Source organism: Echiichthys vipera, assembly GCF_963691815.1.
Source record: "Echiichthys vipera genome assembly, chromosome: 2".
In the NCBI taxonomy this organism is placed as follows: Eukaryota; Metazoa; Chordata; class Actinopteri; order Perciformes; family Trachinidae; genus Echiichthys; species Echiichthys vipera.
The window spans coordinates 31,004,298-31,017,540 of NC_139827.1; the positions used below are offsets into that span (position 1 = coordinate 31,004,298).

General features: G+C 41.7%; 1 protein-coding gene across 1 annotated transcript; it reads left to right on the forward strand.

The window, feature by feature from the left end:
• The first annotated feature begins 100 nt into the window (after positions 1 to 100).
• On the forward strand, positions 101 to 7,602 carry stn1 (STN1 subunit of CST complex). Its single transcript, XM_083932157.1, has 9 exons — positions 101 to 298; positions 788 to 883; positions 1,006 to 1,083; positions 3,460 to 3,633; positions 4,040 to 4,151; positions 5,294 to 5,444; positions 5,884 to 6,006; positions 6,109 to 6,181; positions 7,156 to 7,602. Exons 1-9 carry the CDS (start codon positions 166 to 168, stop codon positions 7,311 to 7,313), a joined length of 1,098 nt encoding a protein of 365 aa, XP_083788283.1. The 5' UTR covers positions 101 to 165; the 3' UTR covers positions 7,314 to 7,602.
• The last annotated feature ends 5,641 nt before the right edge of the window (positions 7,603 to 13,243 follow it).

The window sequence follows — 13,243 nt, forward strand, 5'->3', positions numbered from 1 at the left end:
CTTTGTGTCCCGGGAACTACACGTCCCATACGCCACTGCGAAACACGAATTATCGCGTCACGTGACCAATACTTCTCTCAAGAGTATAGCTGTAGCTAGCTGAGTTAACTCTCGCCACCGCTTCAAAAAAAGTGGTGAGTCTTTTTCTTTTGCTTTCATGATGAGATGCAGGCAGCTACGATGGATCCAGCGGAAGAGCCCCCATCGATGCTGTGGGGACTGGACCCGGTGTTTAGTGCCTTCGCCAGGCTGTATGTCAGAGACATCCTGCTGATGGCAGAGTCCACACAGGTGCCAGGTAATGGCATCTATTGAAACACACGTTGTTTCATTTGCTTACTGTATCTTTGGTCTTTACATTTGAACCTTTACGAGTCATTTCACAGGTTTGAATAATTGTGGCCAACAGCTAAATGAACATAACAATAATGTGACGTAACTAACTGACTTAGTTACAAACTAACTTCAATTAAGTTACTGTAAATGTGATGTTAGCAAGTTAGCTAATTTATTACTTTGTACAGTAAGTTCTTAGCAAACTTTATCAGACGTTTTCGTTTTTAGTAGGTCTATAACTTATCCTGTTTTGTTTTATTTAATTTACAATTTTTTTTATTTCATTTACCATTTTTGTTTATTTCATTTACCATTTTACATTGTTTTGCATTATTTTTTCCCCCCTTTAAAGTTCTTTTTCCGTTATTAATTTTCTCAGTTATTTTACTCAGTGTCTGATGCCTTTTGTTGATAATATTATTTTTGTTGTGTATCCACCTATGTCTTGCAGGTATTTACTTCTACAACTCACATCCCATCTATAAAGTGGATGTACTTGGGACAGTGGTCTACCAGAGAGAAAGGGAAGACTTCTTCTGTTATGGAGGTGAACTTGCTGTGTGGAACAAAGAACATTGCAAAACTACATCTGGTTTACAGTTCACAAACTGACACTGCCCTGCTGTGCGTTAAGTGACCTGACTTCTCAGTCTTTCCTTCTGTTCACAGTGGATGATGGTACTGGCGTAATAAACTGCTTATGCTGGAAAAATGACCTGTTCAAAGAGCAGGAGGATCCTGCTAAATGTGAGTTTGTATTTGTATGAATCTCATTGTTAGCATGATTGTAAGTTATGCTCTCTGTTAGTCACCAGAAGAAGCAGAAGTACATCAAGTTTCTGTCTTTTCTCAGAACACTATGCTCTTCAGCCTTTTAAATGTGGTACTGAATCTTGAATCTGAACAGCCAGGTCGCATTTAATGAGACTGTGACGTCATTTCTGACCTGCGCTGAACTGTTTTGTAAATGACAAATAAAGTTGATTAATAAAAAGTGTGCCACAGGCTGGAGCCAAGAACCAACAAAACAAACATGGAGGACAGCAGTGAAGCAGGCAGAAAGTGGAGGGACAGTGAAGTTTTGAAGCTACAGATCTTTCTTTAGCATTAAGCCATAATGTCCTACAATACCGGTTGCCTTTGCCATGTTTGCTTCCGTAAACACCGTTCAACTGCACATGTGGGTCACTTAAGGAGCGTGAGCTGTTCACACAGCAATTTTTAGACAGGCCACATTTAAAGACATAATGTGAAAGGACAAAAAAAATTAAAAATCGGATTTGAGCAATAAATCGGAATTGTGCATTAGGACCTGCAGTTTGAACGTAGCCTTAGACTGGCACAGTGAGCCATGCCGTTGCAGTAATTCAGAAGATACATAACATCGGTGTATTGAGTCACTGGGGGAAGGCATTTTCCACACAGTTGAACTTGATAATGCTTTGCATATAATCTTTAGTCCCTTTCCATGCAGTCTTCCCCTAAAATTGTGTTATGTGTAAATGGGGGCAGGGGATCAATGTACTGCTAATGTCCCACCTCAAGACCTAGTGGCATTCCAGGGAAATTCTGGTACGCCTGTGTTTTGAATGCCATCAGGGACATTGCAGGGATGAGCACATAAAGGGTTACGTCCGTCTGATGAAAGACACTCTCACATGGAGTGAGCAAAACAATCACAAAAGGATGCTGATCATTTTAGCTTTATAAAGCAAAGTGATTTGCCTAATACAGTATCTCTTCATATGTAATGCATTAGATCTATTCACGACAGACAGGGTGTGGGTTCAGAGAGTCTGTTTTGACAGAGAAGAGGGCCAGACAGAAGGCTGTGAAACTTACAGAGGCATTGATAATTGGCTAAATTAAATCAGGATCGATAAAAGGACAGTCATCATTTCATTTATGCTGTCGACTTATGCGCCTCTGCCAAGTTTTGTGTCACCGCGATTGGATTTGAACAGTTTAAATCTACTCGGCACTGCCCTGCCAGCTTTGCAGCTACCATTCTGCCCAACACTCTCTCACGGGGCAGAGAGACCCCATACTTCAACTTCAGAGAGAGAGCACACAAGGCATTGTGCAACTATGATGAAACCGTTCGTTTTTTTAAATTAACACTTTTATTAAAGTTCTGATGTTTAACAGTTCAGCAAGTTCAAAACAAATTTTGACCCAAAGAGGCGCAAGACGTAAATGTTCGTGAATGTGGCTGCGTGTGTGAATAGTTAAAAAAACGGTAGAACAGTGGTTAGAGCAGTCACCCCACGTAAAAAGGCTGAAGGTCCTCGAGGCAGCGGCCGCGGGTTTGACTCTGACCTATGGCCCTTTGCTGCATGTCTCCCCCTCTCTCTCTCACCCCATTTCCTGTCCGTCCCATCTAATAAAAGGCTTGAGAAACTCGAAAAAAACATTCTTTAAAAAAAAAAATCACTAGCTGTGCCTGAGAGGTTATGATTGTAATTTACAGAGTGTAACTGTGTGAAAGAGGCTTTAAACCGGTTTCAGCCACTAAAATGCAGACATGGTGACAACTTGTCATCTTTTATGCTTTTACGTGATCGGATTGGCATTATTAAAAAATCATTGATTCATTAATGGGTGTGTTTCTTCTGTAGGCATGCCAGAAGAGAAAAACATTATCAGTAAAAAATCAGATTCCTTATATAAAACATTGTGTCCATGAATTCAGTTAAAGCTGCAGTAATAGATTTCTTTGCCAGCTGGGGGCAGTGTTATGAGCTGAAAACACTCAAACTCAACATCTTACAAATGATCACTGTTTACTGTTACAGATGTGTCAGCAAACAATTTCCAATATTAGGTCTGTTTTGGTCTCAATACACTCCTGAGAAAAATATCTGTCTTTTTCTTGCCATGTTCACTATCTAGTCACAAACTTTGTCAGTCTGCTCTACAGGTTGTGTACAGTGGGTTTATCAGAACCTTTCAAATGAAAACAAGGTTGACGAGAGCAGGGTTTGCAGAACAGAAAACTAAAACAACCAGTTAGAAAAGGCTAAAAATATCTGTACAACTAAGTAGAACCACAAAGTAAACTAGCTGATTAGTGCAACTCAAAAGTCCATTGTGTAATATCTTATATTCACGTGTCATCTCCAGCAGGGGGAAATCCCAGTGAGGGGGTCCAGGGAGGCTTTAACCCAGTCGCTGAACTGAAGAAGCTGCGACAGGCCCAGCAGAGCCGCTGCCGTTTGGAGATCGGAGAGCTGCTCCGAGTCAGGGGACCGGTGAAGACGTCGAGGCAACAGAGAGAAATCATGGCCTCCACATACTGTGAGTGCAGAGGACCTTCCTCTGCAGGCCATAGTGACAGTTTGATATCAAAATTCACCATTCACTTTTACCAATCTACCAAACAGCTCCTTTTTTAAAATATCAGAAGACACCCAATGTCCAAGAATCCCAACGTTCGAGCTAGAGCATGTTCTTATGTTCACACAGTCCCCTACCCACACACTCCTGAAGTGCCTAGAAAGGACATTCTTTTTCTGAGCACTGCGATCTCTTTTTATGACGCCTTACAGGTGTGTCTCTCTCTCTCTCTGTCTCTCTCTCTCTTTGTCTCTCTCTCTCTCGCTCTCTCTCTCACACAGAGCCCATTTTTTATTTTGAGAGTATATGCCATCCATATCCTCTGCCCATTCATCATGTGTGCACCTGTGTCCGCGTGTGTTCCCAGATAAAGTGAACGACCCAGTGATGGCGGTCCAGATAGCTTGGATGATGGAGGTTCCTCAGCTCTACAGCCAGTGCTACGACAAACCACTCCAGCTGCAACCTAATGCAACGTGGTACAAACATCCATCTCTTCATTTACCATCATAGTAGATCACTACACTGTAGAAGGGTTTCTATCCCAACTGTTTAACCGAATTTCCAGAATATTTGATGAAGAAAATGCTTATTGCGTTTCCGTTCGCACATGTAGCAAAGTAGCGACCTAGCTGCACCCAAGAAAGATAGCAAAATAAAAAAATGCTCACAAAAATGGCGACAAACCAATGAGATGAGATCAGTGTAGCAGTGCAGTTTGTGATAAGATGACTTACAAAAATAACAGTTAATTTCTCTTCAGTCTGGGAAAAAAATGTTAGGATTACTTCTCTTAGCAACAAGAAATCAGCTTACATGACAACAGTTTTCAGCTTCAATATGAAGTGGGGGAAATTGGGACAAATTCATCAAAGGATTGCACGTCTTTTGTGGCCTCTTTACCTGCAAATAAGACAAAAAGAAATCCTATAATTCTGAAAGCACACGCAAAGAGTTAAATGCAGCCCCAACTGTGCTGCAAGCTAATAGGCTCTTTTCCTGCGCTATTTGCACAATATTTAAGTTTGGTAATAAACAAATCCGGTGAAGTACCGGAAGTGGTCAAGCAGCCATTGCTGCGGTGGTGTCTCCCTCCAGTATGCGCGCATTTGAATGGGAGATGTCAATTTAAGTGAACCTTCACACACCTTAACCTCATAAAGATTACTTGAAATGATTTACCTCCATCACTGATTAACTCAGTTACTAAATGTTTACATTGTGGTCATTAGGTTGCCCTAGTTGGAGCAACTCACGTTATATTGTACAATAACACCATATTGAGTTAATTTACTCTGTGTGACCATGGCAGCCTTGATAGAGGCGTCTAACGTGAGCTAGCTAATAATTTAAGTAATTTACCACAGCTGTAAGGTGCTGGAAAAGCTTGACAAACGGACCTTGAAAGTGTTTTAAAAGTGCTTGAATTTGACATTGGAAAAGGTGTACGAACCCTGTATACAGGAAGAAAGCAAACCTAAATAATCACAGTACTTTCTTACATTGGGAAGTAATATTAACAAGCTGTCACAGTTGAACCTGACTCAATATGTATCTCCTAACGTGTATTTAGGCATTAGTATTAGCTGTATTTCAACCTGATTCTTTGTCTATTGTTTAGTGACTCGGGCATCAGTTCCCTCAGCAAAGCAACGAACATCATCAAGGACTTTTTTAAGCAGAAGACAGTGATCAGGTTCAGACCCTATGATGTTCAGGACCTCCTGCAGCCGCTGATTTCCGGCCAGCCTCCAATTGCTTCGGCAGACCAGGTACGCTAGAATAATAATAATATTAGAACCATTTCTTTTATGAAGATGTGTGGTGGTGGGATGAAATGAAAACCATGCGTCAGGATGTATATAAAGTGTCCTTCTCAGGGGAGAGTGACAGATGGAATAAAGAAATGCAACCAGGATTTGATTTGTATTCTTTCATTTTACATTTGACTCTACATTTTAGTTTCCTTACCCACAAAACTAGTCATCCCACTGAGATATTTCCGTAAAGCAGTGCAGTTTGAGAGGAGAGAATCATTTAAATATCTGAAACTGAAGCAAAAGACAACAGCAACTATAATAGATGCAGCACAGTGTCTTTCTCTGCTTCTGATTAATGCTTCATCCCATCTCCACGTTAATGCTTGTGCCGTTTCAAATGTAACTTCATTTCAGCTCTGTTGTATTAACATGCTTCTGTGCTGCTGCGAAGGAGCCTGTGGCGGGTCCGTCTGCATGTCAGCAGCTACGGCAGCTTCTGAAGGAGGCCCTGCAAACTTTACAGGACGAGGGCATTGTGTATCGCAAGGTCAAATCCCAGGAGGAAGTTTATCATGTAAGAAACGGTGGAGAAATAAAGTCTTCCCACTTAAGTAGGGTATTATCCTGAGGATTGATCGTGGACATGTGTCTGTTTGATGCTGCTGTCCCTCACCAGGTGACTGCACATGACAAAGATCTACTTATGTCCATCAAAGACATCATCAGGGAGGACTCAAAGAGAGAGAAGTGTAAGTACACGTACTTTTGTGCTCTTTACTAAGTATCAAGCTTGATTGGTTAATGTTGACATGCTATAGTTTTATTTTAACTCAGTCATAATCTCCTTTGTGGCAATGTGTCAGGTATAATTATATAATTATCATTCAGTTGAATAAATCCAGACTAAAAGCTTTTTATCTGCTCGTCAGATATCAAATTAGTACAACAATCACACCTCCTGTATGTCAGTTAAAGTGAAATTCAGGCGCAAAATCATCCCAGGGTGTTTTTCGGCAAATACATTTTTGTGTAACAGCTATCAATGGAGATATCCCGGAGAGTCGCTAACAGCCGGCCGAGGCTAACACTGATTAGCTTGGGGCATTAAGGTGAAGGCATTAAAACGACTTTTTTAACCACTGATATTGCTCCTAATAACACCAGACCTCTGCAGTAGTATGAGAAGAGTCCCTACACATAAAACAAAGCTTGCATATTTACATTAGCTATGTTAGCTTGTCGGCTCTGACAGAAACGCTGCTGTAGTGGAGACTGCTGCGGTGAAAAATATATATACAGGCTGCATTGCCTGGCCATAAGCACATGGCATGTTACTTTGCTGTGAGTGCTCATTTTGAGTTTGAATACACGCTGCAGGTCATCATGTATCGAATCGATTTTAAACAGGAATCGATTTTGAATCGAATCGTGACGCCAAGAATTCCAATTGAAATCAAATCATGAGGTACCAAAAGATTCCCTCTTTTGTAAAGAGCAGCGGCCTTTCTCTAATACAGCTTCTAATACGGTTTTCTCATCGCTCTGTAAGATTTTAATTTCAAAAAGTGAATCCAATAGAAATGCTGAATTCCTTTTATAGAAGTATTGACAACCTAAACTCTTGAATCCCTTGTGTCAAGTGTTGCTTTGAAGTCTCCAGATAACCTTGGTTGTCATGGCCACATCCCTGTGTGCTGACAGGTGCTTCTCCTTGTGCCCGTAGATGCAGAGAAGGGTTGCCACATCCTGCACATCCTGTCTGCAGTCAGGCAGCGCTACAGTCTCAACGTAAGCAAAGTGGCACTGGAGCTGATCCTCAAATCACTGGAGTGCAACAGTGAGATCATCAGCACCAGTGACAACCATTACACTATGTTTTAGCTTGAGCACAGAGGGGTCGCTAACCCAGGATTACTGTGTGTATGTATGGCTTATTGCTCCAAAATGTGAGCATCCAACATGTTGACGTAAATCATGCCATTTGTATTGCTTTGTTTATCATGACTATCGGAAAGTTGACATTAGTTCAGCTCCATATTTCTTATACATGTATTTTAAATAACTGCATGTTTGTGTGCTAAGGTTAAATATTTAATAAGTTTAATATGAATTTGTGCCTTAGAAAATGAAGCCATGCCTAAGAAAATAAACATCAGGAAAACTTTCAGGACCACTGGACACTCGCTGTTATATATTTTTTATTTTGTGATAGCACGATAAGAGAAATGCTTAAATAAACAGGAAATAAATAAACCAGGCAACAAAGACGAGGCTCATGCATGGCTGCATTTACCTGTTAGGGGGTCCTGGGGCAGAAATGAGCTGCTGGGTCCCCATTAAGTGCTGTCCCTCTAACCTTTATGTCTCATTTCTACAGCTTTTCTTTTAAAAAAAACCTTTTGTTACGTTTTTTATAAGACTATTCAACAGAAAATGATGCCAAGAAGCAGCAGTATGACATATCCCCTTTGTCTCCTTATCCAACCCAACTGATAGAGAGATACATGTAAGAAAAATAGTGTTAAATAATAAAACTAGAAATTGCTATTATTCCCATCTCGGTCACCATCATTAAATAAGCTAGCTACAAGCACATTATTATGCCAATATGCAACACACACACCAATATGTCAAAAATGGGTCACTTGCCAAGTATGCCACATCTTGTATCCCATGCAGAGGCTGAGATCCTCAGTTTTAGTTGTTAATATATATCAAGCTTAAAAAAGCTGGGACATTTGCAGTGTTACAGCAGCAAAGGGGATAGATGCAACAAGAAGCATCATTAAAAAAAGGAAAATGATAACGATTACTAAATCTAGATCAACAGATATGTTTCTTTTTTTTATGGATCCCGATTTCTTTTTTCATCAGCCTTAGCCAATGACCGATGCGGACTGCTAATTTTCTCAAGCCGATATTGTCTAGTACATGATAAACATTAACACAAACTACTATTCAACTATATATAAAACAGCTGTCTCATCAAAGTGCTTCTTGGGGGGGGGGGGTTGCGCTGTGATGGGAACTCTGCCCTGCTCCAAGTAGGCAGAGAGGGAGTCAAACACACATCCAAACTCCTACTGCACCACAGAACAACGTTGGCATTACTTAACACCATGACCAGTGTTCATAACAGTTACCGTATAAATACATACAGTATAGCCACAATGGCAAGCAGTCTTATAAACGAGGCATTCGACATTCCCGTTTACATTTGGACTTACAAACTTGCTTAGCTATATATAACAGTTTGCATGACAATATTTTTAGCTAAATTTAACAGTTCAAAGATGCTTTGAAAGTTTAAAACTTTCTCGTCTTAAAGAGCAGGCTTCCAGCACTCTACTAGTGGGGGAGGCGCGTCTCCAGAAACACGGAGCTGCCTGTGGACGCCTGTCTGTCAATAATGCTGGACAAAACTAACGGCGAACGCAGCGACCGATGCAGATACAAAATCGCAAATATCGGACGATTTATCGGTCTATTACTAGTACCAAAGCATAGTATAAGTACAGGTAGAGAGATTGAATGGTTAATTACACAGTATTGCACATAGGAAATAGTGATATTTCACAGTTAAGTGTGTAAGGGATAAAGTAGAGCAAGCAGTTCATTATTGCAAATTAGAACCCCGACATGGTTCTCTTCTCAATAATGACCTATTCCAGCTTCTTACACAGCTGTTTCTTTTTTTTTGCCACAGCTGATGTTACATTTAGTGGACGTGGTCCTCCAGATCAACTGTGTCCATACGTAACCTTACATGCATGACCCTAGAATGCTGTAATTGACCAATACGATTTGAGTGTTCAACATAGATGTGTAATAAGTAAGGGATAATGCATAGCGAGCTGGTCATTATTGCGAAGGACAACCTGTGTGATAAACATTTTTATTACACGGCCCTATAGAAAATTGAATCCCAATTGGTCAATTATGGCATTCCATGGTCTGTTATTTGGTAAATGGACTTGTACTTATAAAGTGCCTTTCTAGTCTTCTGACTACTACTCAAGGCGCTTTCACACTACTTATCACATTCACCCATTCACACAGACATTCACATTGATGCCAGTAGACAAAAAATTCACACCACATTTACACGCAGCACGGAGAGCAATTCAGGGTTCAGTGTCTTGCCGAAGGACACTTCGACATGCGGACTGGAGGAGCCGTGGATCGAACCGCCGATCTCTTTAATGGAGGACGCTCTACATCTGATCCCCAGCCGTCCCCTGAATGTTATTTCTGAATAGCACATTAGTGAGTTAGTCACTTCATGTGCAGTCTACTGGGAGCAGTGTTGATTTTGAAGTTTGACATCTGCAGAAAGGAAGGACCCATATCTCTACTTCAAAGCGTGGGTGAAGCAGCCGGTCACTGATGGAGCTGCCCAGGTCTGTCAAAGTGTCCTACATGGGGTGGGACTTTTATCAGGGATGATAGCTTAGCCATCATTCCCCTTTCATCCACCACCTCTACTGGATTGAGGGGCATCCCAGGAAAGAGCTGGCCTTCTTAACCAGTCTGTTTAGTGTCTTCCTGTCAGCAGATGATGGCTGATGCCACTACAGAGTCAAAAAAGGTCCTAAGGAGTGCTCTCTGTGCTCCAAAAGACCTGAGTCTCCGTTGCAGATAGTCTGCTCTGTCCTTACCGTCCAGTCCAATGTAACTCTGTTGCATTTTTCGCTCACTTTCCCCTGACAAAGACCCTGTTCTGAACTGGCAGTAACATGTGGGCTGAGTGAAAGTGCCCAAGTCAGTCAAACTCCACACTTGGGTTTGTAACACAGGCTTTCAGATGTGTAGTCTCCAAGCCCAGGTCGAGAAGCAACAATACTAATAGAAATATCTGCAGAATTATAGAAAAATACTATCTGGCTGTTAAGAAGTGATGTAACGTCCTTTCAAAAAATATATAATTGTTTCAAGCCTCATATTTCTACAACGCAGCAGTGCCATGTTCCCTGTTGTTTGAAAAGATCTGAGTTTAAAAACAACAACGTAAGTGTCACTTTACCTCTTTCTTATGGATGAAAAAGGTTTCTAACTCACGTTAGGGGTGATCGTAATTGTTCACATGTTTGGCCATTGTTGTCTGTTTTGTTTCAACAGCGTTTGGACCCGGAAGTTGTATTTTGAAAGAATGTTAGGTCAGACTGAACAGCCTGATAAACACTATTAAAGGTTGAATCTGGAGAATGAGCAGAACGCCGCCATCTAGTGTCTCAAGATCGTAGTCGCAACAACAAAAAAATAATTCCAGCAGTCGGGTTGCCAGGTTCGTTGCAGAGTGGGCCAGCGACCAGCCTGCTCCATGCATACAGGGTAACGACTCACTTGGACTAATCAATTCATTTTACAACAGTCTTTCTTTGAGTGCTGCGTAATCCATTAGCTAGCTCTCAACTCAAAATGATTCTTCTATCTGTAGCAACAACAGGCAACCGTGGCAACCTGCAATGACTAATGCACTGCGTTGGTTCAATTCAATTTTATTTATAGTGTCAAACCATAACAAAAGTTATCTCAGGACACTTTACAGAGTAGGTATAGACCACACTCTATGACCTTTTTATGATTGGAAACAGAACGCGACAGAAAGTCGTTGTCAAATATTAATTCAGACTAAATATATTTTTTTATGGAAAAGCAAGGTTTTTAATCTGTACCCCTCAAACGCCCTGCGGTTGTTTTTATTTTTTTAAATATAGCTTTTAATGAAGATTCTACATATTTAAACTTTACGTTATATTTACTAAACTTGATGTTATATTATCACACAATTAAAGACATAGCTTCAAATGAAAAACCTCCCAATGAACTCTGGGTCTTTGGGGCCCTGGGGGGCAGTGGCCCCCTTTGCCTAGTTGGCAATCCAGCCTTGCATATTTCTACTATGCAGATTCAATTGCATTACAATAAAGCAGTTGACACACAGTAAGGCGGCTGGAGCTTTCACGGCCCCTGGAGTGGAGTCCGTCCTGGGGCAGTAGCCCAGCTGGAATTCCTGCTTTGGGCTCATGGTATAGTAGTCATTCAACTAAAAGTAAGTTTTCACTAGTGACTTGAAAGATAATACTGACCTGGTCTAAGTAATGCTGTGGAGGGGGTATTTAAGAACTTTAGCAGGTTTTCAGACATGTTTTAAGATTTATAAAGAAAAAAACACAAAACACTAATTTTGTATAATGATGTGTGTTGGGGAAAATCTTTTTTCTACTTCACTGTGAAGTAACATCTTAATGCACTGGTTCTCAAACTATGGTACTTGAAATAATCTCCAAAATAAAAAAAGGAAACATTTATTTCTGAATAAGTATAATACTATAAAAAATACTTCATTTCAAAAGAAAAACCATGAATGTCATTTTAAATAAGTTGAGCATGAAAGCTTTTTGTTTCAATATCAGCCTGCTACCTAACCATGATCATGAGTCAAGAGCTAAACTGTGATGGAAGGGAGTAAGCAGAGGTGAAATCATTCTTTAAAAACACTGCAATCATGGCTCCAAATGGAAACTAACAGGAAGAGAAGGTGGGATCAGGAGGAGAACATTTAGAGCAGTCCTCCTGAAACTGAAGTCATGGCTGAAGACAGTCAACAATAAATAACCTTCTGATCAGGAATCAACCTTCCTGTCCGTACCTGAACAGTGCCGGTCTAGCTGCTGTATTCTAACATTGGTCTTAGTGGTGGCACTCAAGAGAGCCTGATGTTTGCTGAGGTGGTACGCCATGTACAAAGTTGGAGAACCACCGTGTTGGTGTATATGTGCAAGCTTCAATTTCCACACCACACATGTGTAAACTGAACATTTGATCACTGTCAAACTGCACATACAGTAAGTACAGTACAGTGAGGCTCAAGCTCATCCAACTGCAGGTACATGTTTCTGGGTGGAGAGGGACTTGAATGCATCTTAGCTGTTTCATTCGATGGACTAAATAAAAAGGGCAAAGGGGAAAAAGTCCAGCCTCTAAATGGGCTTCTTTCTTTCCCATTGTGCTTATGTTGCTGTGTGCACAGGGGGGCAGTGTTTGGTCGTTAATTGGCTCTCTCATGTAGAGCAGGCTGCTGCTGATTGGTCGCCCGGTAAACATCTGTATCCATATGGTCCAGGAGCTCGTGTCTCCGGCCAGAAAGCTGCTCATGACTCAGAGCCTGCCGCTGCAGAGTGTGAACAAACTGATCTGAGCCCCATTACCACGCTGCAGAGAACACTTCAAGTAATAGCATACAGGTGTTGTCAGGTGTACATTTTGGGCCAGATGCATGGAACATTATTCCATATTATCTTCTTGAGCGGGAGGAAAAGTTCTGGTGCCCCGAGGGAAGAGGAATAAACGAGAGGAATGATAAGAAGACGACACCGTCTCTCGTCACAACCGTGTCACACAACAGAGCGCTTCTTGTCGGGGACGGCACACACAAATCTTTTTCCTCCGGTGCTTTATTCCAAGTAGCCCTGAATACGTGCGGAAGCCCATCCCACTCCGTTCCCTAAATTCACTGCGCCTGCCGGAACGCGGTCGGCGTCTGGCGCTGCGTTTGCCGGCTCCCCTCCTCAGCCCGCCTCTGGACGCTCCTGGATGCGGATGCCCCTTCTGCAGGCACCGCGGCAGACACAAAGGAAGTCGCTTCACTTTTTTCCTCCCATTTTAAGGTGACCGCCTTCACCGGCCCGCCGTCCGCCGCTGGAGCCCGCTCGGCCGGAGGCAGCGTGTACCTCGCTCTCTGCTCGGATAATCGGCTGTGTGTTTTTCACCGACACCCGTCCGCACAGGCTTAAACGCACTGTTGACAA

What these genes read in the sequence shown, in the direction of transcription:
- stn1 (XM_083932157.1), top strand. Translation starts at nt 166, where the DNA reads ATGCAGGCAGCTACGATGGATCCAGCGGAAGAGCCCCCATCGATGCTG. An exon ending in AGACTTCTTCTGTTATGGAG is followed by an intron (nt 884 to 1,005) that starts GTGAACTTGCTG and finishes TTCTGTTCACAG; the next exon opens with TGGATGATGGTACTGGCGTA. An exon ending in GCAGGAGGATCCTGCTAAAT is followed by an intron (nt 1,084 to 3,459) that starts GTGAGTTTGTAT and finishes TGTCATCTCCAG; the next exon opens with CAGGGGGAAATCCCAGTGAG.